At 47.9% G+C, this 27690-nt stretch overlaps 1 protein-coding gene across 1 annotated transcript in view; it reads right to left on the bottom strand.

The window, feature by feature from the left end:
* The window catches only part of LOC107288001 (synaptophysin-like protein 1), a 26950-nt gene extending 6528 nt beyond the window's left edge, over nucleotides 1-20422 (bottom strand). Inside the window, exons 1-3 of the mRNA XM_015816573.1 lie at nucleotides 20281-20422; nucleotides 9912-10030; nucleotides 1663-1873 (exon numbers count right to left, since the gene is read on the bottom strand). Of these exons, the coding sequence (XP_015672059.1) occupies nucleotides 1663-1873; nucleotides 9912-10030; nucleotides 20281-20349 (399 nt within the window). The 5' untranslated portion in view covers nucleotides 20350-20422. The remainder of the gene's footprint in view (nucleotides 1-1662; nucleotides 1874-9911; nucleotides 10031-20280) is intronic.
* Between the last annotated feature and the right edge of the window lie 7268 nt (nucleotides 20423-27690).

The raw sequence follows: 27690 nt of genomic DNA, 5'->3' as shown, positions 1-27690 counted from the left end.
TATATCATAACTATGGGATCCACCAAAAGCTTATTGACCAAGGAATGGCCCAAACTTTCTGAACTTCAAATTTGAGCAGGTGGGCATGCTAGCAATATCTATTACAGGTCCTGCCTTGTTGATCAGGAGGTATTTTTGATCTACAGAAAAGATGTCACACTCACCACAGCTCCTGGAATCCGGCGGCAAGAGAAAGAGGAAGAAAGATGTACTGTTATGGTTAAATATTTCTCTGAAGGATGCAGAACCTCTTCTCAGCATCAGAGTTAACTGTTCCATTGCATCCAGCTGCCTAGGCAGGGACTGAGGTGCTGCACACTCACCAAAGGCATAGAGCAATGGACAGAGATGAGAGGAAAACTATGTTTAAAAAATTCACCAAGTAAGTGAATCTTAGGGCTTTAAAAATATCTTTTGTTGGGAAGCTGCCATTTTGGCTGGAAGAAGGAGGTCAAGCAAGGGCCTAGCTTGGAGTTTGTGCAGCAATAAGCAGCATAAGCTAGACCTCCTCTAAGATCCATGAAGCCTTACTTGCTCATTCCCAGTGGAAGGCAAGCAGTCTGTTGAGATTCTTGTAACATAGGTAATAGGCAATAAAGTTGCTTGCACTTGAAACTTTTCTTGCTATTATTCAAAATAAGGGTTTTCTCTATAATATTTACAGTATTTTCTAATAGAGGGAAATATATTTTTACTGAAGAAATATCTTTGGAATAAGGCCTTCAAAACTTACTTTTAAAAACAGGTTTTAAAAAACGGCATGAGATTCAGGGGGGGTAAGTGAATGATGAAAGCAAGGTACGATAAATCCTTGGTCTGCCCAAGATTAATAAAGCAATCTCAATTAAATAATTATATGTTAGCCTTAGTTACCCCACCTTTCCAGAAGCCTTCTTCTCTTTTGAAAGGTTTGTTGGCAAAAAAAGAAGTGAGATTAAATTCTAATCCCATCTTAAGTATCAAAGTTGGCTGGGTGACTTGGGGCCAGTCACCAGGAGATGGTGAGTTCTAGTCCCGTCTTTGGCATGAAAGCCAGCTGGGTGACTCTGGGCCAGTTCCTCTCTCTCAGTCCAATTTACCACATAGGATTGTTGTGGGGGAAACTGGAGGAGGAGGGAACATTATGTATGCTTACCACCTTGAGCTGTTTATAAAAATATCAAAAATGGGATATAAATTAAAAATAAATACATAAAAATAAAACTACAGCTCAATAAATTAATCTTATGGATAAATGGCACCCACGATTGTTTTCCATCCATGAAATATGCATACCTTCACCCAGTGCTATGAATTAGTGGTGCCCAACCTTTCCAGTTTGGTGGCATGGTGCCGGGGGGGGGAGGGGGAGGCACACACGTCTGTGCACAGCTCCATTTGTGTGAACAGCAGCATGCGGATGGAGTTTTGTGCGCCAGCGAAGGGTGCTTGCACTTACACATGAAGTTCCACTTGCGGGAGTGTCAGGCGCTTGAGCAGAGGGCGTTTGCATTCGCACACAAAGCTGTACTTGCGCAAGTGGAGGGCACCCGCTGCTTGCACAAGTGGAGGTTCACGTGCACGCGTGCTTGCCCATTTCTCCCGCAGCCTGGATTCTAACAGGCCGCAGCCCGGGGGCTGAGGACCCCTGCTATAAATAATAGAAAAGCAAAGTTGACTTACAATCATGGGGAGTTTTCCAGCACCTCGATACAAGTGCATGTAACCGAGATACAGTATTAAGGCTGCGGTGCAGTACAGGAATACGAGAACTGCAAAAGTCACAAAGAACTCAGCAGAGGAGGCGAAATCTCCCACCAAGTACACGGGCAAGGGCCAAGTATTGTTGCATTTTGCTGGTGAGTCCAGAGGTCCAAATGAAATTTTGCTCAACCTGGTGACAAAAAGAAAAAGCGGACAATTTTCAATCGTATCTTTGCCCGGGCAGGCATGCATACATATGAGGCTGATGAAAAGTTTGTGTGTTTGCGTGCCTGTGTGTTATGTTGCAAATGCTGCAATTTACATACTCGCATCAGATGTCCGAAAAAGAGTATAGAAGGACAGGATTTACAAAGTGATAGGCATGTCATAATTTCAACACAATTTTGGTTTACTATGAATGTCCACTTTTTCAACCAGAATACATTCCCACAAAGAGAGAAGCTTCTTTGTCTCCAGCAATTTTTGCTGATCCAAGTTTCTTTAAGTGTTTTCAGATCAGGTGTGTTTCTACTCAGAAGATTTTATATTTAAATCTAACAATATTTGTGCAGGATACATATAGACCTCAGGTTATAGGTTACAACAATTGGGACCAGGATTGCCATCACTAAGAAATGTGGTCATAAATCACCACATCATGTGAATGCATCTCTTAGCAATGACAATCCCGGTTACCATCATAATCCCAAGATACGCAGCTCATTAAGTGGAAAACGGGGGGGGGGGATCCCAGGTAAGGAGTGCAGTCTGCCATTGGGAAGTGTGTGCCACAGGGGTGAGGTGGGAGAGGCCCTGCATAGGCCACATGCAAGCTGGGGGAGGCCAGGGGAAAGGATGGTGTTACAATGCTGCATGAGAATAGAATAGAATAGAATAGAATAGAATAGAATAGAATAGAATAGAATAGAATAGAATAAATATTTTTTGCTAATGTATGCTACTTTATTGGTTGCTAATCAGCATACATTAAAATGAAATTTCATCGCATCCAGCTCTGAAAAAATACCATTATGCATATACCCACATACACACACATATATGACACAGAGAAATATCACAGTCTAGTTTGAATGTACATATACATGGCAAAAAAAAAAAAAAAGAATCCTGTGAATTTACAAGACGGATGGCATGAGGAACAAAGCCATTAGAACGGGCGTTGTCTTATCTGAACGCCTTTTCTCAGCACGGAGATGGAGAATCCACCAATGGGTTAGCTCTGTCTTCCTGCCCATTAGACCAAGTCAGCCAAACTTGCCACGCCCGTCCTGGGCTAGGACACACCCAGTCTTGACGAGGGCAAAAGCCACTGACTATGGTCAGACGTGTTGGCTCCCAGATCCCTAACACTGGCCCAGATGGACCTCAAGGGGTGGGAGTGGATTCTCCATCTTCGTGCTAAGAAAAGGCGTTCAGGTAAGACAACACCCCTTCTCCAGCACAGGAGATGGGGAATCCACCAATGAGACATACCAAAGCCCTACTGTCCCAATGGGGGGGGAAGCAGTGAGGGCCGGGGCCTCGTCCCTAGGTACGACTTGCTGAAGGACCTTCCGTCCAAAGGAGGCGTCTGCAGAGGCAAACCTGTCTAGTTTGTAATGCCGTACAAAAGGAGAAGGCGAAGACCATGTCGCTGCCCTACAAACCTCCTCGATGGGCACCTGTGTGGCCCATGTCGCAGAGGTCGCAGCACTGCGAGTTGAATGTGCCGTGACATGACGTGGGACTGACAGAGAATGCGACTGGTATGTTTCCACAATGCAGGCCCTGATCCACCTGCCTATGGTCAAGGGAGACACCCTCTGTCCCATAGAGGAATGGTGAAAGGAAACGAAAAGGGCTTCAGACTTGCGGAAGGACGCCGTTCGCTTGATATAATAGCGTAACGCCTTGCAGATGTCCAATGTGTGCCACTGTCCTTCCAAGTCATGAGACGGATTGGGGCAAAAATCCGGCAAGACAATCTCCTGGGTTCTATGGAAAAGGGTGTTGACCTTGGGAATAAAGGTAGGGTCCAAGCGAAGGACCACCCGGTTCTGGTGAAAGGTACAGAGGTCATCCCTGACCGACAGTGCCGCAAGCTTAGAGATACGCCTGGCTGACATGATGGCGACCAGGAAGGCAGCCTTCAGAGACAAGGACCGCAGAGCACAAGTTGTGATAGGCTCAAACGGCATTTTGGTAAGGGCCCGTAGGACCCGCGGCAATTCCCAAGAGGGATACCTGTGAACCACGGGCGGTTTCGTGTTGGTGGCGCCCTTGAGAAAGGAGCGTATCCTGGGATGCTGGGCCAAAGGAACAGAATTGGCACAGGTAAGCAAGGTTGATAGGGCCGCAACCTGCCTGTGGATGGTATTAGGCGCTAAGCCCCTATCAAGGCCTTCGAGCAAGTACTCCAAAATCTGTGGAATCGTCAATTCCAAGATATCTACAGTAGTTGCCGCCTCTTGCACCAAAGGCAAAAATTCCTCCATGTGGAGTCATAGATGAGACTTGTCACCGGCCGTCGGGAGGCCTGAATCATGGAAATCATGCCCGACGAATATGATTCCCAGGTCAGAATCCGGCGTTCAAGTGCCAGGCGGCTAATTGCAGCCACTGGGGTTCTGGGCGTTGTAGAACCCCCTGGCTGAGGGACACACGATCTGGGGGAATCCTCCATGGGGGAGATCTGGAGAGATTCATGAGGTCGGCGAACCACGGCCTCCGTGGCCAGTACGGGGACACGAGTATTACCTCCGCCCGTTCCTGCAGCAGTTTGCGGATGGCTGCCGGGATCAGAGGGAGAGGGGGAAATGCGTAAAACAGGCCCCCTGGCCATGGACCTCGAAGAGCATCCGCTCTCTCCGCCCCTGGAGACGGGAACCGGGAGAAGAATCTCGGGAGCTGGGAGTTCGCTGGAGAAGCGAATAAGTCTATGACCGGTTGGCCGAACCTCTGCGCTATCTCTGCGAAGAGGTCCGGGTGCAGGCGCCATTTGGAATGGTCCACGGTCGACCTGCTTAGAAAGTCTGCTTGCCAGTTCGCCTCCCCCGAGATGTGTTCGGCCCTGAGGGAGGACAGGTTGGTCTCTGCCCAGGAGCCCAATAACTGGGCCTCGGCCATGAGGGACCTGGACCGGGTACCCCCTTGCCTGTTCACGTGGGCCTTTGCCGCCACATTGTCCGTGAGGACCAGCACGTTGTCCCGCGACCATGTTGCGGAAGTGGCAGAGAGCCAGGTGTATGGCTCTGTGCTCCAACCAATTGATATTGTGTCTCAGGTCTGCTCAGGACCATTGCCCCTGAGCGAACTGAGACCGAAGATGTGCTCCCCGGCCGAACAGACTGGCGTCCATCGTAAGCCGGACAGGTTCCTTGAAAAATGACCCTCTGGCTACCGTTGGTGAGGACCATCATTGGAGGGACCGCAGGGTCTGAGTAGGAACCCTTACCCGTTGGTTGGAGGAGCCGGTGCCCAACCTTTGGAAGGGGAGCAGGAACCATTGGAGGTTCCTGGAATGCAGTCTGGCCCAAGGCACTATTGCGATACACGAAACCATCTTTCCCAAGAGTTGGAAAAGCAGTGCCAGCGTCACTACATGCTCCCTGCATACCTTGAGGACCAGGGTCCAGATGCTGTCCCGACGTTCCTGGGAGAGGTAGACCTGGCAACTGAATGTGTCTATGACGGCGCCCAGGTATAGGAGTCGGGTCGAGGGAACCGTCTGGCTCTTTTGAAAGTTCACTGGGAACCCGTGTTCCTGGAGGACCTTGATCGACAATGACAGGTCTGACTGGGCCGCCAGAAGGGAGGATGACTGGATGAAAATGTCGTCCAGGTAGCATTGGATGCGTACCGGCACCAGTCTCAGGTGTGCGGCGAGCACCGCCAGGATTTTGGTAAACACCCTTGGAGCTGACGAAAGGCCGAACGGCAGGGCCCTGTATTGATAGTGATGGCCCATATAACAGAACCTGAGGAACTGCCGGTGGTCGGGGAGGATGGGGATGTGGAGATACGCTTCCGTGAGGTCTATGGACGTCAGGAAATCTCCCTTCTTTATGCTGCCCAAGATGGACTGGAGCGTTTGCATTTTGAATTTCCGGTATGCAAAATCTCTGGTATGCATATCTTATGAGGTCTAGAATCGCCCTCCATCCTCCCGAGGCCTTGGGAACTACAAAGAGGATGGAATAGAATCCCCCGCCCTGTTGACCAGCTGGCACCGGTTCTATGGCTCTTATGTCCAAGAGATGATGAATGGCCTCTTGCATGAGGCCCTTTTTGACTGGGTTCTTTGATTGGGGGCAAGAAATGAAGCCCCCTGGTGGGCTGGACACAAATTCTAGGGACAGACCATATTGAATGGTTTGGAGGACCCAGGAGTCTGTGGTGGTGGCTTGCCATTGGTGGGCAAAGAGTGTTAGTCTGCCACCTATGGGAGGGGCAGCTCGAGAGTTACTTGGACCTTCTAAAGGGACCTCCCCCCCCCGAAAGGGCTGCTTGCCCTGGTACTGCTGCCTGGGTCTGGGACCCGGTCTGTTAGACGGGCGATACTGTCTGGCCATGAAGGGACGGGGGGGAGGCTGTGAGGGACCCGAGCCTGTTCCTGACCGAAAGGACTGCCTGCGGGCATAAGGGTTGGCACGCCTGTCAGCCCGCCTGTTGAGATGGGTCAGCACCTTCTGCTTATCCTTATTCTCAGTCAAATAAGGTGCTAGGGCCTTCCCAAACAGCTGACCCCCCTGATAAAGGGCCGTAACCAGACGCCACTTAGATTTGGCGTCAGCTTGCCAATTCTTAAGCCATAGTAGTCGTGTTGTGACATTGGAGGCCATGGTCCTGGAGGAAAACCTGGCCGCATGCAGTGTTGCATCGGAGACATATTCCGATGCTGCAACTAGCTTGCTCAGGTCTTGTTGAGTGCGTACCTCCTCCGGAGGGAGCCTGGCCTGTAGTTGATGGAGCCAAAGGAGCGAGGTCCTAGCAAAGAAAGATGCACAAGTAGCCGCCCTTATTGCCCATGCCGCTGCCTGGTGAGTCCTGCGGAAAGTCAATTCCCATCTCCTGTCCTCAGCCTTCAGCGCCTCAGTCATATCCCCCAACACTGTAGACGAGTACAAGAGAGGGGCGAAGGGTTCATCCACCATTGGCACCTTAAGTGTGTCAGCCAAGTCTGGTGCCGCGCTGAACAGTTTCCTGTCCATTCCTCCCGGAGGAGGGAAGGTGCCAGCTGAGACCTATTGCTTCCGAACTGTGTTCAAGAAGAGAGATGGACAAGGGACATGGTGTTGAATCACGACGGGCTCAAAAAACACCGGGTTCGGATCTGAGCTTGGCGAAGGGTCTGACTGAGGGATCCGATCAGGACCTATGTTGGCAGTCATGCTGGCCTTGCGAAGCAGTGGCAAGAAAAGGGCTGGATTAAAGAGACCTCCAAATGGCGAGGGTCTGGGGAGGGTCTTCCTCCTCCAACCATGGTATGTCTGGTTGGTCGTGCTCCGCAGGAGATGAGGCCCTGCTATAAGAGGATCAGGATGGTGAGGGAGGACCATGGTACTTGGGTACCCCCGACTGGAGAAGGTAAGATGGGGGTATGGATGCCACTGACTCGGTTCTGGGCATGTGGTAAGACCTGGCGGCAAGAGCCTGGTCCACCGCCTGAGAAATCAGAGCCTGAAGGCGATCATCAGAAAGGGCGCCTGCGGGCTCAGTCACCTGAGCCCGGCAGCTGTGGGAGTAAAGGTGGCCTCTGGCCCCGAATGTGGGACCCGCGGTGCCAATGGTGGTTGGTGGATGGTTGGATCTTGATCCACCCCAGAAGAAGGGAGATGTGTGGGAATTCCCTCCGGGGACCAGACCCCTTGAGCGGAGGTCGAGGGCCCCAGGGGGAGGTCAAAACCTGAGGCCTCTATCCGCTCCTCCTCTGCCCTGGCCTGCCTCTGTGCTTTGGAAAATTCCTTCTCCAAAGCCTGGTGCTTCCTGCTAGCCTGTTTTTCCGCCAATTTGGAAGGCTTCCTTCCGGAAATGGTCTTTGCCTTGGCCTTGATCCTGCCTGCCGCCTCCTGCTTGGAGGATTTGTGCCTTTTATGGCTAGTGGATGGGGAGGCGGTGTCCTTAGCTTGGGGCACCGTGGAGTCCTCCATACTGAGGTGAGCTATCTCAGGTAGTGCTGAGAGGGAACTCTGGCAGTGGATCAATTGACGGATTAGACTAGTGCGGTTGGAGCAGGGGAATGCTAAGGCAATATCGGGCTTGGTTCACCCTGCTCCCCTGGCTACCTGACCGGAAATGCCTGTTAATGGTCCAGTCGCATCTACGGCCGCGGCAAAATCACGGTGTGATGACAGCCAGCTTGCTCGTAGGGCGCTGGTAGTAACAGTGCCAAGGGTGTGAAGTGTCAGCAGCTTCGCGCAGCGGGTGGCTCTACGGAGGCAGCAAAATCACCTGCGTGATGACAGCCCGCACACGCGTAGCCCGCAAGGTGGTGCCAGGTCTGTAAGTGAGGCACCAGTTGAGGCCTGTGCTGTCCACACTGGAGTGATTGCTCTTGATTAATGAGGCCGTCCAAGATGGCAGCCAAGGTTGTCTCGGCCTCCAATGGGCCTGGTATTTTATCTGGGGGTATGACTTTGGGAATAAGGCCGGACGGGGCCCTTTGGGCCTCTCCGCCCCTCGCGAAAGGGCTGCTGACAAGGTGGAGTGGGCCTTGTCTAGGCCCATTGGCAATGGTGGCCCGTTGCCTCGTCAAAATGGCGGCCGCACCCGTCCGACAGCTACGGAGCCCAAACACCCAAGCGCAAGAGGAAAGAGGCTAGGGTCAGCAGGCAAACGCCTACAACGAAGCAAAAAGGCAAGCCCTTGAGGCAAGATCGATTGACTGCTCACCACGCGGTTGCAGTTTCAAAGACGGCCGATTAAGGCCTACACGGTCACCCAGCAGCTGCCAAAATGGCGGCCGCACGATCCGGCGGGAAAGGGAGCTGTCTAAGGCCTCCGCGATCCCAAAGCGGCCGCCAAAATGGCGGCCGCACGATCTGGAGGGAAAGGGAGCCATCTGAGGTCTCCGCGATCCCACAGCAGCAAAGCGGTTACAGATCTCAAAGGCAAAAGCCAAATGAGGCCTCTGTGGCCATGCAGGCGTGTGAAGGGGGGGGCAGGCTGCAGCGCTGATTCCGTGGCCACGCAGGCGTGTGAAAGGGGGAGGCAGGCTGCAGTGCTGATCCCAGCGCTACGAGATGGTAAGGGGCTCGACAAGGGAAGAGCGGAAGCCTCCGCTCTTGTTATGAGCCCCGGGGAGAAAACCTACCCTCCAGCAGTCATCTGAAGCAGCGCTGATCCCAGCGCTGCTGAAATGACTGTGGATGCAAAGGAGAATTCATCAAAGGAAGCTCAATACAACCTGCTTGCTGGGAGCCAAGATTGTCACGTCTGTTAGGGCTGGAGACCAAGTCAAGACTGGGTGTATCCTAGCCCAGGACGGGTGTGGCAAGTTTGGCTGACTTGGTCTAATGGGCAGGAAGACAGAGCTAACCCATTGGTGGATTCTCCATCTCCTGTGCTGGAGAACAGGAGTGTCAAATTGCTGGCCCGCAGACCGGATGCATCATAGCGAAACCGCACTCACCCCATTGCCAGTAAGGGAAAAAAAGTTGCGATATGTCGTGACACATCACATGATGTTGCGAGTTTGACACCCCTGCGTTAGAATCTAGTAGGTCTGCTATAAATACTTGTAAACCTGCATAGGCTTTTGGGAACAAAAAATTGGAAGCAATTTTTCCAATAGCAAATATCTTCCATAGAACCAGTCATGAGGAAAAGGCTTGCTAAGTGTTTGCAAATGGATGACAAAAGTTACCCTTCCATCCTTATTTCTTGGTTATGCAACTGAGTGAGAATTATTTCCAAATATTCAGCTGCCACAGGATATTGTAACCATGTGTGTCCTGATTACTGTAATCCAACAAAAATATTTATCCGCTCATTTATTTGATTCAGATCCTGTCTTTCCACCAGGAACTCAAGATGGCGTCCTTAACCAACCTTCAATTTTTCCCCATACAAGGCAGATTGTGGAAAAGAGTGGGATTGGCCCAAACCAGCTCTATCTCAATTTCATTATCTTTACAAATAACTGTCATCTCCTACAATAACTTTTCTTGACCACAGGCAGATACACCCAAGAACAACCACGTGGATTTAAAAACGTGACATAATCTCACCTGAAAGGATAGAAGAAATCACGGGTCCATGTGATATTTGGGGCACTTTTACACACGAGAAATATAGATGTTTGCCCACTGTATCCGCCACAGGTAGCAAAGGCAAAAATGGAGAATATCTATGAGAAATTGAGGAGAAAAAAAAAGGTTACATGTCAATGATGTTTTCCAGAGACAGAGGCAAACACAGTATGGGCCTCCACAAGAACAGTCCATAATTCTTTCTGCTCCTCAAAACCATCTTCCAATTTAGGTCTACTGAAAGCTTGCTTAGAGATCCATCCTTAGTTAAGATATAAGCTCCATTGGCTGGATTCAGCCCGTAATTTATGCCCCTCTCCCAAAAAATATACAGTGGTATTTCGATACTCATCGTTAATTAGTTCTGGGAGGCGCAATGAGAACCAAAAATGATGAGTACCCAAACAAATTTTTCCCACAAAGAATAACGTAATGAGTCACAAGGCAGCCGACAGTGACAAGTTCTAGCTTGTGCATTGAGTATCAAACAAACAATGAGTACCAGGCCAAAATTTTTGCATCAAAACGCGTTGAATACCAAATTCGATGAGTTTCAAAGCAGTTGTGTACCCAGGTACCACTGCATTAAAGTTTCATGTAAGGCATTAATGTTTGCAGCATGACAAGGGAGAAAGTAATGGTCAGATTGTGGGAAATGTTATCAAAGCCCTTATCAAACACAAAACAATTTTAGTTTTATTTATGTATCTCTACCCCATCTATATGATTTTTACAGACAACTCAAGATGGCGAATATATCTAATACGCCTTCCTCCTTCTATTTTCCCCACAACAACCCTGTGAAGTGAGTTGGGTTTATATGACACAGGCTGAGTTCACAGATAATGGAATCCCTATTGCTGAAAAGTAGAGACTTGTCTTTTAGTCCAATTTATCTCCTAGGTTTTCCTGTGCTCTTAAGGACGCAGTCAAAACTACATGCCAGTTAAGGAAGGCCAAACTACTCAGATTGACTGCAAATTATGTCATATCTTCCACTATAAAGAGTAACACCCAGAAAATAGTCTCCTGTTAACTAAGGCTGTGCAAATCCAAAGAGGTCTTTGAAACATTTTTCAAAGCAATTCTCTTCAAATGGCTAAAGCAGCTGGTGAGCTTGGAAGATGACATGGCTGCTTTAATTCCAAAAAATGCTTCATGCACTTTTCCTTGGGTTCCAAATATAGCAACTTTTTTTTTTAATCCAAATGACCCTCCAGGCTCATTTAAAGCAGGTCAGTTTCATTTTAAATTTATGAGAGCAGATCCAGAAATTCCTGAAACACACATTTCATTCCTATACCAATTTTCTTCGGAAAGCCAAGGTTGCTATTTCAACATCTTAGCCTGCCCCTTCCTTAAGTAATGATCATACTTAAAGCCAGGAACCTGTTGTGCAACATTTTACAATTTGCTTCAGTTATTGCTTAGCAGAAAATCTTCCCTCCCCAAAAAGATTGTAGTTTGAAATTAAAACTGTTAAGGGCAACCAAAGAACAATGGAAAGTTGAACCCAGGAATGGCTCTGTCTTGTATCTCCACTCAATACAGTATGTCCTACGGATTAAGGGGCAAGAGAAGAATTTTCCCCTCTGGCTGTTGGATTTCCTTGTGCTATTGTGAACTTCCTCTCTCCAGCACAGGCTTACACAATTATTACCCAATGTGAATAGAAGCACTGAAACTGAACATAACCAACCACACACCATGGGATGTAAAACTAAGGGAAGGACAAAAGGTCTGTTTGGATGATCACACATCGGCAAAGCAAACCTAGACATCTCCACACATGGAGGCCTAAGGACCCAGCCAGGTTTTCTGTGAATGGTCCTGAAATACCATTAGAGCAGGGGTCTTCAAACTTGGCCTTTTAATGACTTGTGGACTTCAACTCCCAGAATTCCTCAGCCAGCATGCCTGGCTGAGGAATTCTGGGAGTTGAAGTCCACAAGTCATAAAAGGGCCAAGTTTGAAGACCCCTGCATTAGAGGGACTTAGAAATCTACAGGTTGTCCTCGACTTACAACAGTTCATTTAGTGACCGTTCAAAGTTACAATGGCATTGAAAAAAGTGACTTAGGAGCGTTTTTTTCCACACAACCATTGTAGCTTCCCTGTGGTCACGTGATCAAAATTCAGAGGCTTGGCAACTGACTCATACTGATGACAGTTGCAGTGTCCCAGGGTCATGTGATCATCTTTTGCGACCTTCTGACAAGCAAAGTCAATGGGGAAGCCACATTCACTTAACAACCATGTTACTAACTTAACAATTGCAGTGATTTACTTAACTGTGGCAAGAAAGGGCGTAAAGTGGGGCAAAATTCACCTAACAGATGTTTCACTTAGTAACAGAAATTTTGGCTCAGTTGTGGTTGTATATGTCAAGGACTACCTGTATATAAGAACTGAAATAAACAAACATCTCCTGGTTTCATTCTTTCTGAAATCTTTCTCCTGGGAACAAAAGGCTTCAGAGGACAGGAAATAATTCAGAACCAATTTGCATCACTATTGCATTTGCCCCAGAGCTATTTTAAAAATTAATTTTGGCAGCCAATCAAAACAGTGTCATGGACTATTTTATGCTATCATGATTAATTATACTTTTATATTATTCTCTCCCTGGAGTCATCCAGTGGGGCATACAAAAAGAAAATTATGCTTCTATAAATAAATAAAATAAACAAAACGATCTATCATTTTAAAAAAGCTCAAGAAATAAAAAAAAACAAAGTTCATTTTAGAACAGGTCAAAAGGCAGTCTTGGTCATCTAGTCTACTATTTAGGTGAATGTCCTTAGCTTTTGTTTAAAATAAAACAATATATTTGAAGAGGACAATTAATATCCCTTTCTTCCTCTGTATTCCCCTCTGGGTTTATTTTCTTTGCCATCATTGTTTCTTTGTCTTGTAATATTTTGGTGGGTTTTTTTTTTGTATTATTCTGTTTTTAAAAATGTTTTAACCATTGTAAACCACCCAGAGTCACTAAAAGTTGGGCAGTGTATCCATTTTGCAAATTATTATTGACCCATAGTTTGCAGGAACAAATCAACAATATATACGGGTGTACCTCAGCAATATTGTGGGTTCGATTCCAGACCATTGAAATAAAGCAATATCACAGTAAGGCGAGTCACATAAATGTTTTGGTTTCCCATTGCATAACCAAATTATATTTATATTATACTGTAATCTATTAAGTGGGCAATAGCATTATGACTTTAAAAAATGTACATACCTTAATTAAAAAAACTTTATTGCTAAAAAATGCTAACCATCCAGAAGTCGTAATTTTTTTACTGGTGAAGGAGCTTATTAAAAAAAAAAACCTCACAATATCTGTGAAGTCGCAGTAAAACAAGGTATGCCAGTACTTTGGGTTGTACATACCACTGTCATAAGCTATGATTTACAAATCAAAATACTTGGGTTCAAAGAAGCTGCTAAGGTTGCACTGGAGATTTATGCAATGTGCGAATTGACTTTTATATAGTTGAAATTTTAAAAGAGAACAGGAATAGCTGCACCCATATCCATTCCTTCATTTGGTATCCTTGGAATGTAAGATGAAATCCTGTAGATGTCAACTTTTGTTTGATTTAAAAAAAAATAATTCTGAAGAATTTGTTTGTTTACCTTTGGACTCTTCACAGGAGATGCACAGATCGTGGCGTATATTCCTGCCAAATGCCTGGACTCACAACCATTCATTGAGTGACTCTCCAAAGTTACAACAGCATTGCAAAATGTGATTTACAACCAGTCCTCACATTTACGACTATCGTAGCATCCAACATGGTCATGTGATCAACATTTTGGAGCTTGGCAACCAGCATGCATTTACAATGGTTGTAGCGTCCCAGGGTCATGTCAACTCCATTTGTAACCTTCCCCACCGACTTCTTACAAGCAAAGCAATTGGGGGGGGAGAGAACCCAGATTCAATTACTGACTGCATGATTCACTTAACAACTGCAGTGATTCACTTAACAATTATGGCAAAATAGGTTGTCAAATCGGGCATGACTCGAAACTTAACAACCGTCTTGCTTAGCAATGGAAATTCTAGTCCGAATTGTGGTCATTGAGGACTGCCTGTATTCAGAGTGGGGAAGTCAGCTTGATTGTGAAGAGCTCCAGAGGATCACCCAGTGACAAATTCAGTGTAAGTGTAAAGCCAATCACATTTGGGTGAGAACAAGCGATTGTGGGGTCTGAACTATCTATAACAAGCCAGGAAAATGATTTTGAGGTCACAGCAGACAGCTCAGTTAACAAATCAACCCAATGTAGCAGTTGTAGAAGAAGCAAATTCCATACTAGGGATCATTAGGGAAGGGATTAAGAATAGAAATGCCCAGATAATGCTCTTACATTGCAGGATATACCCACAAATCTGCAGTGCATACATACTCCTGACTAGTTCTCTTTGCCAACCTAAAAAAAAAGAAGGTAAAATACAGCTGGAAAAAGGGCAGCAGACAGCAATCAAAATCATGCAAAACTTGAATGCTTTCCGTTTCAGAAACGGTTAAAATATTTGTGACACTCGTTCCAAGTTGAGGGCTGCAGGCTTCCAAATATCGGTTACCAAGCGAAGAATAACAACAGAGGGGATCTCTTTCCTTCTCTCATTTGCCAGCAGCCAGAGGCCTCCAGTTGGTCAGTAAGAGAAATCAAATGCTTGCCTGGAGGGCTCATCCAGCAAAATTATTCTTACATTAAGTTCTTGGAACAATCTTGCCCAACATATCATGTGTAAGATGTCGTCATCTCAGAATCATCCCTCTCCTTGGGTTTTCCTCTCCCAGGCATTTCTACTGAAATAACTTCTTAGAGGTTCCTCCTCCAACTTCCAAGTGGAAAAACAGAATCTCTGCTGGCTATCTATCTGCCTGTCTATCCATTTTATACAGCTGCCCGCGATTCAGGGCATGTGAGGTTGTGCCATCTGGTGTCAGGTGCAAGAAATCAGGAGCCAGGAGAGAGTTCAAAAATACAAGTTTATTTCATGCTAGGTGTACCCAAGAAATGGAAATACTAACGGTCAAGGCAAACTGGAGATAGATAATTGTCAATGGACTTCAAGGAGAGGGGGAGGGGCTGGACTCAGGTCTCTTACATGGGCATAGAGACGCCAAGCGGATGATGCGTTTGACCCTGTCCTCGGGCTCAGACTGGTCATCTCCTACAACTAGCCCAGCAAGAGAACAGCCTGTCCTCCTTTCCCTACCCAGACTTCCTGATCTTTCAAGGTCTTTGAAAAGTAAGTGAACAATCCCTGACTCGTGATTGGAGGGGTGGAGAGGCCCCAGTGGCTGGGGACCCCAAGGTGTGGGAAGTGGAGCATGGGGTATCTCGGGGGATAGGAGAGGCCTAAGACAGGTGGGCTTGTGCCTGCACTAGGTCCCTCTAGGTCAGAGGTTCCCAACCAGGAGTGCGAGACAATATTTCAGGGGGTGGAATATTTCGAGATTATAGTGTATATACATAATTTGTTGCTGTTATTTTGAACTTTTGTAAGGAGGTGCGGAAATATATCAGAAGCATTCTAGGGGTGCGGGGAATAGAAAAGGTTGGAAACTGGTGCCCTAGGTCAGGGGGTAGGCAACCTTGGCTCTTTTATGACTCGTGGACTTCAACTCCCAGAATTCCTAAGCCAGCCATGCTGAGGGGAAAGGAAGAGGTTTCCATGCTGAGCCATGCTGGCTCAGGAATTCTGGGAGTTGAAGTCCACGAGTCATAAAAGAGCCAAGGTTGCCTACCCCTGCCCTAGGTCTTCCACACCCATTAGGCATGCCAGGCTCCACCTAATCACCCCCATGTTCATTTAACTGGAGAAAACAAGGATGGCAGGGTCCTTAAGTGAGGTGATTCACTTAATGGTCATCCCAACTTTCGACTGTAATGGGCATGATCCATTAGGGTCATAATTCAGGGACTATCTGTAGCAGGGCTAGCACCAAGACACTGTAAACTGTACCAACACAATGGAAGTGGCTTCAAATTAGGATATCAAGCATTTGGTTTCAATGTCATAAATGGGACCTTTGGGGAGGCAAACATCAAAAGAATTGGAGTATTTGTTCAAAATATTTAAGAACTACAGCTAGTCCTCAACTTACAACAGTTCATTTAGTGGCCAAAGTTACAACAGTACTGAAAAAAAAGTGACTTATGACTGTTTTTCACACTTAAAACCGTTGCAGCATCTCCATGGTCGTAATAATAAAAATTCAGACACTTGGCAACTGACCCATATTTATGACGGTCGCAGTGTCCCAGGGTCATGAAATCACCTTTTGCGACCTCCTGACAAGCAAAGTCAATGGGGAAGCCAGATTCACTTAACCATTATGCCACCAACTTAACAACTGCAGTGATTCACTTACCAACTGTGGCAAGAAAGGTCGTAAAATGGGGCAAAATTCACTTAGCAACTGTCTCACTTAGCAACAGAAATTTTGGGCTCAAAATCGTAAGTTGGGGATGACCTCTAATTACCAAGGAGCCAGCAATTAAGAGTCATGGTGGCACAGTGGTTACAGTGCAGTACTACAGGCTAATTCTGCTGACTGCCAGCAATTCGGCAGTTTGAGTCTCACCAGCTCAAGTTTGACTCAGTCTTCCATCCTTCCGTGGTCAGTAAAATGAGGACCCAGATTATAGGGGGGCAATATCCTGACTCTGTGAACTGCTTAGAGAGGGCTGTAAAGCACTGCAAACCAGTATATGCTAAGTGCTATTGCTATTGCTAATGAGGCAGCATATATTACTTGAGTACAAATGTATACTTGCTTGTGGCATTTCTTTTCCATGAGAAAAGAAGAATGCTTCTTCCAAAAATGGGTCCTTATTATGTTTAAAAACTCTGTGCTTTCTTTAAGGAGCTCAAGGAGGCTTAAATAGCTCCCCCACCCCACCTCCCGCACCATTCTTTATTCTCAGAAATAGACTACAAGGAGAAAATAAGAAGGGGATGTAATGATTTGGATGTAGATTACATCACTCATATTTAATCCCACTGAAAATCAATGGAGCTGAAAATAATGAATCATATTTCAGAAGAAGGAAAGCCTGTTGAACCATGTCTGGATTTCAGAAGAACTATGCTGAAATGGCCAGAAGCACAGAGTATACAACCCAGCCTTGGTCCTTTTCAAATGGTTTAACTCAGGGGTAGACAACCTTGGCTCTTTTATGACTCGTGGACTTCAACTCCCAGAATTCCTGAGCCGCCTGGTTGCCTACCCCTGATGTAAGGTTGCCTACCCCTGATGTAGCCAAGGAGCCAAGGTTGCCTACCCCTGATGTAAAATTCCTACTGGCTGGGGAATTCTGGGAGCTGAAGTCCACACAGTAGATCTTAAAGTTGCAAAGTTTGAACGAACACTACGCTGAACTCAGCTTCCAGATGTTTTGGATCACATTTTCTTATTTCTGGCACTGGTGGTGATGCTGGTGAGTTATAATCCAGGAGTGTTTATCTACAGTAGTTCTTCTTTACAGCACAAGACAAAGCCTTGGATGTGAGCATCACCTCCTCTCTAGCCTGAACAATTCCATAACATCTGATTCACAGTCTACCTCTATACCTTTTCTAATCATGTGCCCTCCAATTTATTGAAAAAGACCATCCCCATCATGACTTGGCCCTGGGAAGAAAGTAAGGACCTTCATCATTCATGGCGACTTCAGATCTAATTATTCTCAGCAATTTGATAGTCAGCACTCACCAAAGACTGCAATACCCATTAACCCCAGCCTGTATAGTTCAGACCATTAGCCATGCTAGGTGGAGGTGAAAGCGATCTGAATTCACATCATGGAGGACCATGCTCAAGAGAAATCTAGCATCTCAGGTTTCCCTAAGGTAGTACTTATGAATCACCACAAACCCTACCCTGCTCTGTTTGAAAGACTTATGGAATTAATATAATATTAAAAAGAGAACCCTATCAAAGCAATGATCAACAATCAGATACTGTACTCAAGTATTTGGGTGTATCACACTCTTACTCATGCTCAAATGCCTTTCTCATTGGTACAGCTTTCTAAAGGTGCAATAATGACATGTTAGGTTTTGGTGCATCTGTTTGTGGTTTACCTGTGGAAGCATTTGAACATGCTACTCCATTGTTTTACTGGAAGACTCCAGGCAGAATCGATCATTTAAGAATTCTTTCTCATTAAAACAATTCAACTATAGGTAATCCTCAACTTACAACCACAATTAGGAATAGAATTACTGTTGCTAAGCAAGGCAGTTATTAAGTGAGGCACACCTGATTCTGCTAAATGAATTACAGTTAAATGAATCAGGCAGTCATAAAGTGAACCTGGCTTCCCCCATTGACTTTGCTTGTCAGAAGCCAGCTGGGAAAATCAGAAATAGTGATCCGGACCCTGGTATGTTGCAGTCATTCTAAATAAATGCTAACTGTCGAGTGCCTGAATTTTGATCATGTGACCGTGGGGATGCTCTGATAGTCATAAGTACAAGGATTAGTCATAAATCACTTTTTTCAGTGATTTTGAACAGTCACTAAATGAACAGTTGTAAGTCGAGGACTAAGTGTACTATGAACTATAATGCAGTGCAGTGTTAAAGAATCTGATTATGTGCTTCCATGAGAGAAGGTGTCCCCAAATTCCCAAAGAAATAAACACTGGGGATTTCATTAATATTCAAATGCTTTCTTTCCCAGAATTCAGACACTGGGATTTTTTTTTTTAAATCACCAAACCAGTCATCTTACCCCTCAATATATCTATGATTTGTTGTTTTTTTTCAAACTTGTCAACTTTAAGATGTGTGGATTTCAACTGCTGTCTGGGAATTCTAGGAGTTGAAGTCCACACATCTTAAAGTTGCCAAGTTTGAAAAATACAAACTATTATTATGTGGCGTCCTTGGTACTCTCCGAACCTGCATGTTTTCTTGCAGACTTTTCATTACCCCCTCTAACTGGGTAATGAAACGTCATTAAGAAAACAACCAAGCTCAGAGAGTACCATGGACTACACCAGTGTTTCTCAACCTTGACAATTTGAAGGCATGTGGACTTCAACTCCCAGAATTCCACAGCCAGCTTTGCTGGCTGTGGAATTCTGGGAGTTGAAGTCCACATGCCTTCAAATTGTCAAGGCTGAGAAACACTGGACTACACAATTCAAGTGTGAACTACAAACACCTCTCTTCTATTGGCTAAGCTGTTTGTACCCCGAGTCGAACCGCCAGCAGCCAGTCCCCCAGCCTTGTATCAATAAATCAGACTACAGTACAGGAAACACAAACAAGCGCCAGCCTTCCCTTGAAAGGGACACCATCTGGTAGCAGTAGAAAACAGAGGTGCCATTTTGCTCTCCCCCCCCTCCCACGAATAAACTTCCACAACAGCCTCTTCGGAGAAGATACCAATTTCACTCCCCCACAGCCCCCTGGATTAGACCCCCACACGGTCGTTTTCTCTTGCAACCCCCCCCCCTTTTGCTAAAAGATCCCATTTTCAGCTATTAGCCCCAGACCGTTTATAAGCCTCTCTGGATTCCTTCAGCAACGTCACGGGCAGTTTGGATCTGGTGTTCCTGGGAAAGAGGTCAGTCGTGTGTGTGTGTGGAGGGGGGGGGGGAAACCCCAACCGATTCAGGCAGAATTTTTAGTGGATTTAAGACCTCTCGCCGCAGATTGCACGGCTGAGGCACGTGGCTTGCGGGGCGAACACAGCACAACTACGGTATGCTGCGAAGGTGGGGGTGGGGGGGGGGAGAGAGGAAAAACTCCCAAAAATAGACCGCCGGAGGATTAGGGTGTGGAAAAGCCATAATGCGTTTCCTAGAAGGAATCGAAGCATTAAACTTTGCAGCCCGGAGGCCACGCCTGTGTTTATAAATCGGGCGGGTGGGGGGAGAACAACGGGAAAGGAAGGGTGGGAGATAGAAGGGGGGGAAAATGCAGGCGGAGGCGCTAAATCGGGCAAAAGCAGAGCGGGCGGGAGAAAAGTTCACCCGATCCTGCTCGCTCGGGACAAGGGGGGGGGGAAAGGACCTGGCTGCAACCCCCGCCGAAAACACCCACGATCCTCCCCCAGGCGCGGCGGAGGGGCCGTGGGAAATCGCAGAGCCCGGATTGCACGCGCGCTCCTGGCACCCCCCCCTCCTCCTCCCCGGTTGCCTCCTTTGCGTTCTGTTTCCAATCCTTTGCGGGGTGTGTGTGTGTGTGTGTGTGGAGGGAGCCCGCTCCGGCTGCGGGCCCTGCGCGGCGTCCTGGCTCTGCGCTGCGCAGCCCACCGAGGCCCTGCGGGCTGGGCGCCTCCGGCCGCGGCCGCGACCGCTCACTTACCCATTGCAGGAATTTGATGAAGCCGATGGGCTCCTTGGCGGGCCCCAGATCCAAACTAAACCCGGACATTTTCAGCAGGGAGCGAGCGGAGCGCAAAGGGAGGCGTCTCTTTCGGTTTCTCGCTCCGGGAAGGCGGAGCAGGGCAGGGGGAAGGGGCGGTTACGGCCGAAGGGGCCGCCAGCCTCCTACCTGATTCACTCGCTCCGGGCTGGCGCGGCCTCCTGGCTGCTGGCGCTCCGCCCCGCGGCAGGAGCGGCGGCTGCAAGGCGTCGGCCCCGCCGCTGGTGACAGTCGTCCTTGGAACCGCGGGGGGGAGCGCGCTGGCTCGGCCGGGAGCCTCCGTCCGGCCAGGCCCTCTCTAGCAGCGGGCGGCCCCCTCTTCCTCCAGGGCCCGCTCTATTTTCTGGGCGCCCCGCTCGGCCCTGTTTTGCTGGGCCCTCCCAGCCTCTGAGGGTGAAAAAAAACCACCCTTCCCTTGGCTTAGCGGGCTGTGATCCTTCATTTGCTTAACCTAACGTTTTGGCCGTGTCACTTGAGGTGATTCACTGGAAAAGCAATTAAATTTGAAAGGGTTAGTGGTAAAAGGAAACCAAGCCTTGAAAGAACACCAGCCAGAGCATATAGAAAAAGGACTGGAAGATGCGGAGAGACCTGGCGGATAGACAAGCTTGCTAAGAGTAGGACATGACTGAACGGATAACATCCACACTGGAACTTTTAAAGAAGGGATTAGTATAGGGTTTCTTGCTTGGGGGGGGGGGGTTGGACTAGAAGACCTCCAAGGTCCCTTCCAACTCTGTTATTCTATTCATCATTTTCTATTGATGGTTTAATGAAAGCCCAGATTAATGGTCTTACCAACTTTCCACAGTCAATGAGGTGTTGATGCTATACCAAGCAGGCCCAACCACAGGATCTATCCAACAACAAATAGCTGGCCACGTTTTAGTTTAGGAAATGTTCCTCAGCAAGTTCAAAATGAGTGGGATTCTGCTCCCAGAATTCCCAGTACTATATGATGGCAAGGAATTGTGAGAGTGGAGGAAACCTGGCTTAAAACCAGCCCAAGTCTGGTAATTTGTTAATGTTCCAAAAACAGATCAACTGCATAAGCCATGTTTCTATATCTACTGTAGCTTGAAGCTCCAGAAAATACATTCCCTGTGGCAGTAAGAGAATAGCTTACTAATCACTAAGTGATTCTGGTGAAATACAAAATTGCAAACTTGCAGTGTGAGTTTTTGTGGCCACTGCAGAGTGACTTTTCCCCCTTCCTTTTTCTCTGGCACTAATCCTTATTAAAGGAATGAAGCTTCTAATCCAAATGTCTCAAACTCAAGATTACAGTCACTTCTTAAAGCACGTGGAATTGAGGCTCCTTAATAGATTGGCTGTTCCAGTGAGATGGCTGCTGCTTAAAGTGAATTGCCAATATGTTAATTTCTTCTGAAAAATTGTATGTATTATTGAGGGACTTTGGGATCATTTAGTCCAGCCCCCTGCCAAATCCTTCAGAGCTCATTCATCCATAGGCAACATCCTTCCTCTGTTTTCTTAAACTAATGATAGGAATGTTCTGACTAGGCCATTGTTCCCCAGATGGCTAAGGAATTATGGACCTGCACAGATTTTAAAGTTGAGAAGGTTGAGAAACATGGATTAGGCTTCGTTAGGGGGAAAAAAAGTTACTTCTGGACTATGTGTTCTCATCCCAACCCCCAAAAATGGAATTGGAATTCTTTCCTATGCAAAGAATATGATTGCATTTAATATACTCGACTCAAAACCCATAGCTTGCGCACCTATTTTGGTTACATCAGAAACAGCAGGAAATCACTCCTCCTCAATTTTTAAAAATAATCACCTGAACAAAAAAAACATTTTGAAAATGCCAGATGTCTGATGTGGAAAAAATTTTGACGCTGGAAAATTTTTTCCACTGAAAGTTTTCCGGGTTTAATCTTAAAAATACTTCCAATATTAATTTTTTTAAGTAAACCTGTATTTCCCTAGGGCTGGTTGCTTAACTTTTATTATTACTTGGTTGTAATGTTCTGTTAAAAAATCAAATATCGTTTTTTTAAAAAATGAAATATACATGTCAACTGTTTCACTGCTTTGGGGGATTTTCTTTGAAATGCTGCACTCATTATAGCCTTACTTGGCAGCAACTCTTACTGTACATAATTGTATGTATGCAGATGTGCACAGATTATTTGGTTTAATTGCAATGAACAGTAACTGATTAGGAACAAGGAACAATTTACATTCAGAACAATCAAAATAAGGCAGGATTGAACTAGGCAGATGTTTGTGTGCACAGTCTGTAGGTAACATTGTGATTGTTGATAAAAAGGACTACAATGTAACTGCATTGAGTAGCAATCATAGGCCAAAAGGGTGACACAAGGTGAAAATAAGATGGCAGAAAGCAATCTTCTTTAATGACTGCCAGTCTGGATAATAAACTTTCAGCTTGAACTCTATGTTGATCATAACAACGTTTTTCTCTTGTTGCCAAAATTATTTGGGGCATTTGTTGATATTTGATTTTGCCTGAATGCTTAGTTCTTTTTATGTGTGGGATACACATTTTCTGGTTATTTTGCTCATAGCCTTGAGCTCTGAAATGGGAAACTCCCTTCTAAACTGCCCCTACTGGCTAGGAAGTCAGACATATCTGCTCTCCCTCTTTTTTTTAGAGCAAATGACATAGAATGCCCCAGTTCAGAATTGCCTAGTTATGATATTTTATATACTAGATGGATATGCGGTCTTCATTCATTCTTCTTCAACTTTTGACATGTTTGAAGCGAATAGCTGGTTGGGACTTGTAGGCACGAGCTGCCTCAAACTGACCCTGGCAAATGTAGGAGTGGAAGGACGAGACTTGATCTCTCGTCACCACAACCCCAGACTTGTGGGACCCTTTGCACGGTTGATTTGCAAATTTGCAAGCTCATTCCTGCACGCAGCTTGTCAAAGGAAAAACCCTTTCATAGCTTCTTCCGGGTTTTTACATTGCAATAGATCGCACCATCAAGCAGAGAGCCGCGTCGCAGACTGCAATTCCCAGCATTCGCGGAAAGGGAATCGGGCCTCGCGCTGCACCCTGGGATCTGTAGTCTTGTAGCTGCATCTCTGAACGCAAAAGCGATTCACTTCCTATTAGCTGTTTAAAAGACTTCTCTTGCAACAGTGCACGGAGAGAGCAGTAATACTCTGCGCCGTAAAGCACAGGCAAAACCCGAATTTTATTCTTTGTACAGACATTCTAACAGATCCTCCGACCTCCCTCTCTCTCTCCAGGGCGAGCGACCATTACACCCGACTCAATCGTTCACCATGCCTAAGGGCCGCTCAGCGTCAGTGCGGTCGCGGTGCCCGATGGGAAGCGTAGTTTTTCTCTTTCACGGCCTCAGCCGGACTGCAGAGGGCCAAGCGCCAGCTAGGACTCTTTTTCCCACAATCCGCATCCACGTCAGACGGGCGTTTCCGGTCCGCGGCGCCCGCCGGGAACCGCGGTCCCGGAGTCTCGCCCCCTCCTCGTTCTTTCAGGGCACCGCTGCCCGACGCGGGACTCGGACTCCCAGGCTGCCTCGCGCCGCGAGCTGGAGGCGCTGGTGGAGGATTGTTATTGTGGTGGCCCGGCCCCCTAGTCTCCGCTCAGTGTTTAAAGATGGCGGCGGCGGCGGCTGCTGCTGCTGCTGCGGCGGGAGGCAGCGGCGGCGGCGGCGGCGGCTCCTCCTCCTCCTGGGCCTGGGTGCCGCGGGGTCGCTTTCCGGGACGACCCGGCGGGTGCCGCGCGCGGGGAGCCGGGGCCGGCAGCCGCGCGCGGATCTCACTGCTGGCGCCGCAGCTGCTGCTCTGGGCCGCCTCCGGAGAGGGCGAGCGGGCCGTGGCGGCGGCGGCGACGACGACGACGGGGGACAGCACCCTGGGGAGCCTGCTGGGCCTCAGCCGGAGCTGGCGCCGCCTGCAGAGCCTGCTGGGGGACAGCGGCAGCAGCGGCAGCAGCAGCGGCGAGGAGGAGCCGGTGAGAATCCCGCGGCGGCGGCGGCGGCGCGGCCCCTTTGACAAGGAGGGCGGCCCTGGCGCCACGGAGCCCGCTCCCTTCCTCGCCGGGCGGAGCGGCCCGTGCACGCGGGTCGACCTTCCGGATAGCCGCGCTGTCTCCCTCCCCCTCCCTCTCCCCCCTCCCCCCCGGATCGGGCGTCTCCTCCTGGGAGACTGGCCGCAGCTGGGCTGCGATGCTCGGGCCGGAGGTTCCTGCGGGGCCGGTGGTGGCTGCTCGCCATCCCGGGTTGCAAGGCAGGGAGGCAGGGTCGTGGCAGCCCTTCCGCCGTGGGTCTGTCTCGGGCATCGGGACGGAGCCGGCTCCGCGTCTCCTGCACGTGGATTGCGGCGGTTTTCGCTCAGGGGCGGCCTTGGAGGGGGGGAGGAGGAGGAGGAGGAGGCGGGAGGGTTTCCAGCTGACTTAGCGCTGCTGCCTGGCCCCACCGGGCTCCAGCAGTGACTTCTGCCGGCTGCTTTTAAAATGCTCCGAGTGGCCTCCGTCGGTGTTGATAGCTGCCCCCCTTCGCCGTGCTAGTCCGGGCGTGCAGTTCGGTCCCAGGGGCGCTTCCCTTCCCGAGGAAGAAAGGAAACCCGGCTGGGGGGTGGCAGCTGAGCTGGCAGGGAGCCTCCTGGAACTTGCGCCCCGGTTGCTATCAAACCCGCTCCTCCCTTTGTGCCGCTTGGCAGGGCGCGGTGTGCAACTAGTTCAGGTGTGATGGGGTAGCCATGGTGAACAGATGCTGTCCTCCTCGGGGGGAAACCGTGGAGGAGGGGTTTTGCTTCCAGCCCTTGTTATTTGTAGGCAGCTGTTCTCCCTTTTTGCTCCTAGGTGCTCTTTAATAGGAAGGTGGCTCTTTGGGAGAGAGGGAGGAGGGCCTGTTCCTGGCTAGTTGGGGGTGTGGTGCATTCAGACATATGCTGCCTTTGTTTCTTCCTGGATCCTCCAGAATTACTCCTTGAACAGTCACCTGCCAGAGAGGCTTTCTCCTCCTCCATCCTCCTGTATCCTGATCCTTGGAGGAACCAGCTTAACCGGAGAGGTCCTCTCATACAGCTTCTTACAAAGCAGCTTGGCAGATGCTTGCAGGATTCTAAAGGAATCCCTTGATTCCTGAAAAGCTAGAGGTTTCTGTGGAGTAAGATGTTGTTGCTGGCTTCCGGAAACTTCAAAAAGTTACCTAGGAACATCCAGGAAAGTGAAAATGTCGAGGAAGTGTGAGAAACAGGCTGGATGGTGGCTTGACTTTCATATATTTGTGGCAGCTCCTTGCATATGAATTGCATTTCCATAATTGTCATCCAGAAAAAAAAACATTTAGTGGAAGCTGAGATGAGCACTTTATTGAGGGACATCCCCTCCCCTGGAAGAGGTTATTGATATGGAAGAGCTTTCTGTCATGAGTCCCACTTGCAGATAGAGTATAAACTTTCCCCTACTTCAGTTTGATTGGCATTGCCCCTGAATATTTGCAACTTGTCTTTGCAAGCACATCAAATAGGCCGTTACCATTTATTTTTGTATTTGGGGCTGGTTGCTGTTGCTGATTGCAAAATGATGGGTTATGGCTCCCTGACAGGTTTCAGAAGCCCGGTGATATCAAGTACCTAGTCTTCTAGAAGAAGCTAAGGGGATCAATCCTAACAGAAATTCTATGTGGCCTTTAAAACAAGGCCACAAGTAAAAGGTTTGAAAATTGTTTGGCATGGGTCACTGCTTCCTAAGGTGGAATGCTTTACATCTTAAGATAGACCAGTGGTGGCAAACCTATGGCACGCGTGCCAGAGGCGGCACTCAGAACCCTCTCTGTGGGCACGCAGGCCGTCGCCCCAGCCCCGCCTCCCCCCATGGCCCCCTCCTCACCAGCAGCCTCTACGTAGGAGAATCGCCCCCAAGCAGCACAGCCAAGGACATGGCAGCTGGGCAGCGGGGACAAGACACTGCACTCGTGCCCTGTAGTGCGCAGATGATGCTGCGGGGCGTGGGCGGAGGGAGTGGCTACCTGGGCGATCTGCGGTGGGCCGTGGAGGCGGTGGGTGGCCCTGTGGGCAGGCGGGATGGGGGCGGGGATGGGATGGGGGCAGGGGCGAAGTGGGGGCAGGCGGAGGGCGGGGTGGGGGCAGTTTTGGGGCGCTCGGTCTCTGAAAGGTTCGCCATCACTGGGATAGTGACCTCAGGCTTAACATGGCAAAGCAAAGCAGATACCTAGTTAGTACTTCAAGTGGGGTTCCTTTTATCACCTGCTGCAATAGCTATAGTCTCTGTGGTCCCAGATGAAATATTGCAAGCACGACTCTTTTTCTCACACCTTACACAAAAGGTGCACTGTATTCATATTTTTAAAGCCACAATTGTGAGGATTCTGCTAGAGCTGTTGTGATGATGATTTTTGTCATCAAGGTTTTTCTTCCTCCTTTGGTTTTGTCATTTGGGTGTAACTGGAAAGTTGGCCTGGTCATTAGTGACATTATTTAGCTTGCATGAGAAAGGCTGTGAGGATTGGGCCCTTAAGCCCAATTCTTATTCCTTCTCCCTTATTACTTGACATCTTGACAGCAGACAAGAGAGCAACGGGGTGTTTGGATTTGTGAAGTAACATTTTAGGTTGATCAGGTTAGGTAAGCAGAAGACACTAGAAGGCTTTGTACTCCACATCAAAACTGATGAAAATTAATCTCAGTTGTGTTGAGTTTGAGCAGGGGTAGGCAACCTTGGCTCTTTTATGACTCGTGGACTTCAACTCCCAGAAGGCTCAGGAATTTTGGGAGTTGAAGTCCACGAGTCATAAAAGAGCCAAAGTTGCCTACCCCTCTGCCTCTTAAGAGAAGGTCTCTAAGATTCATCTAGTTTGCTGCTGTGCACAATACAGGGGCCAACACAATGAATATGGAGAGCTTGCAAACAGAATACAAGAGTGCCAGTTGTTTGTTTTTAAGAATTGCATGATCTTTGATTTTAGAGATTAATATACACCTATCAGAATTAGTGATAATTTACAGCCCAATCTTCTATTAGTGCATAGTCCCCTTTAAGCTTAAATTGATAGCTGTTCACCACATCTGGTGTTTAGTACATTCCATAGCTATAATTGTACAAACAAGTGTATTTTTTTTTGAATAGTCACACATCTTGTGTGTAGCTTCATTAAATTCACTATTTCAGTTGGAAGAAAAGTGTTTCTCTACGTTTTCCTTTTCTGCAATTTCTCCCTCACCCACTATTTTAGTTTGTCCTTTCCTTGCCAATGGCTCTTGCCACGATCCTTACTTAGTGTAAACAAGTACTGTATGTAGACCTCGGGAACTGAAAGATTCAATTGTTCTTTGTCTCTGTTGATCTATGCAGTTTTTGCGCTA

This window comes from Protobothrops mucrosquamatus, unplaced genomic scaffold (genome assembly GCF_001527695.2).
Source record: "Protobothrops mucrosquamatus isolate PMUCROS unplaced genomic scaffold, P.Mucros_1.0 scaffold468, whole genome shotgun sequence".
NCBI lineage: Eukaryota > Metazoa > Chordata > Lepidosauria > Squamata > Viperidae > Protobothrops > Protobothrops mucrosquamatus.
The sequence above is the reverse complement of the archived record's forward strand: the minus strand, read 5'-3'. Positions and strand labels throughout refer to the sequence as shown.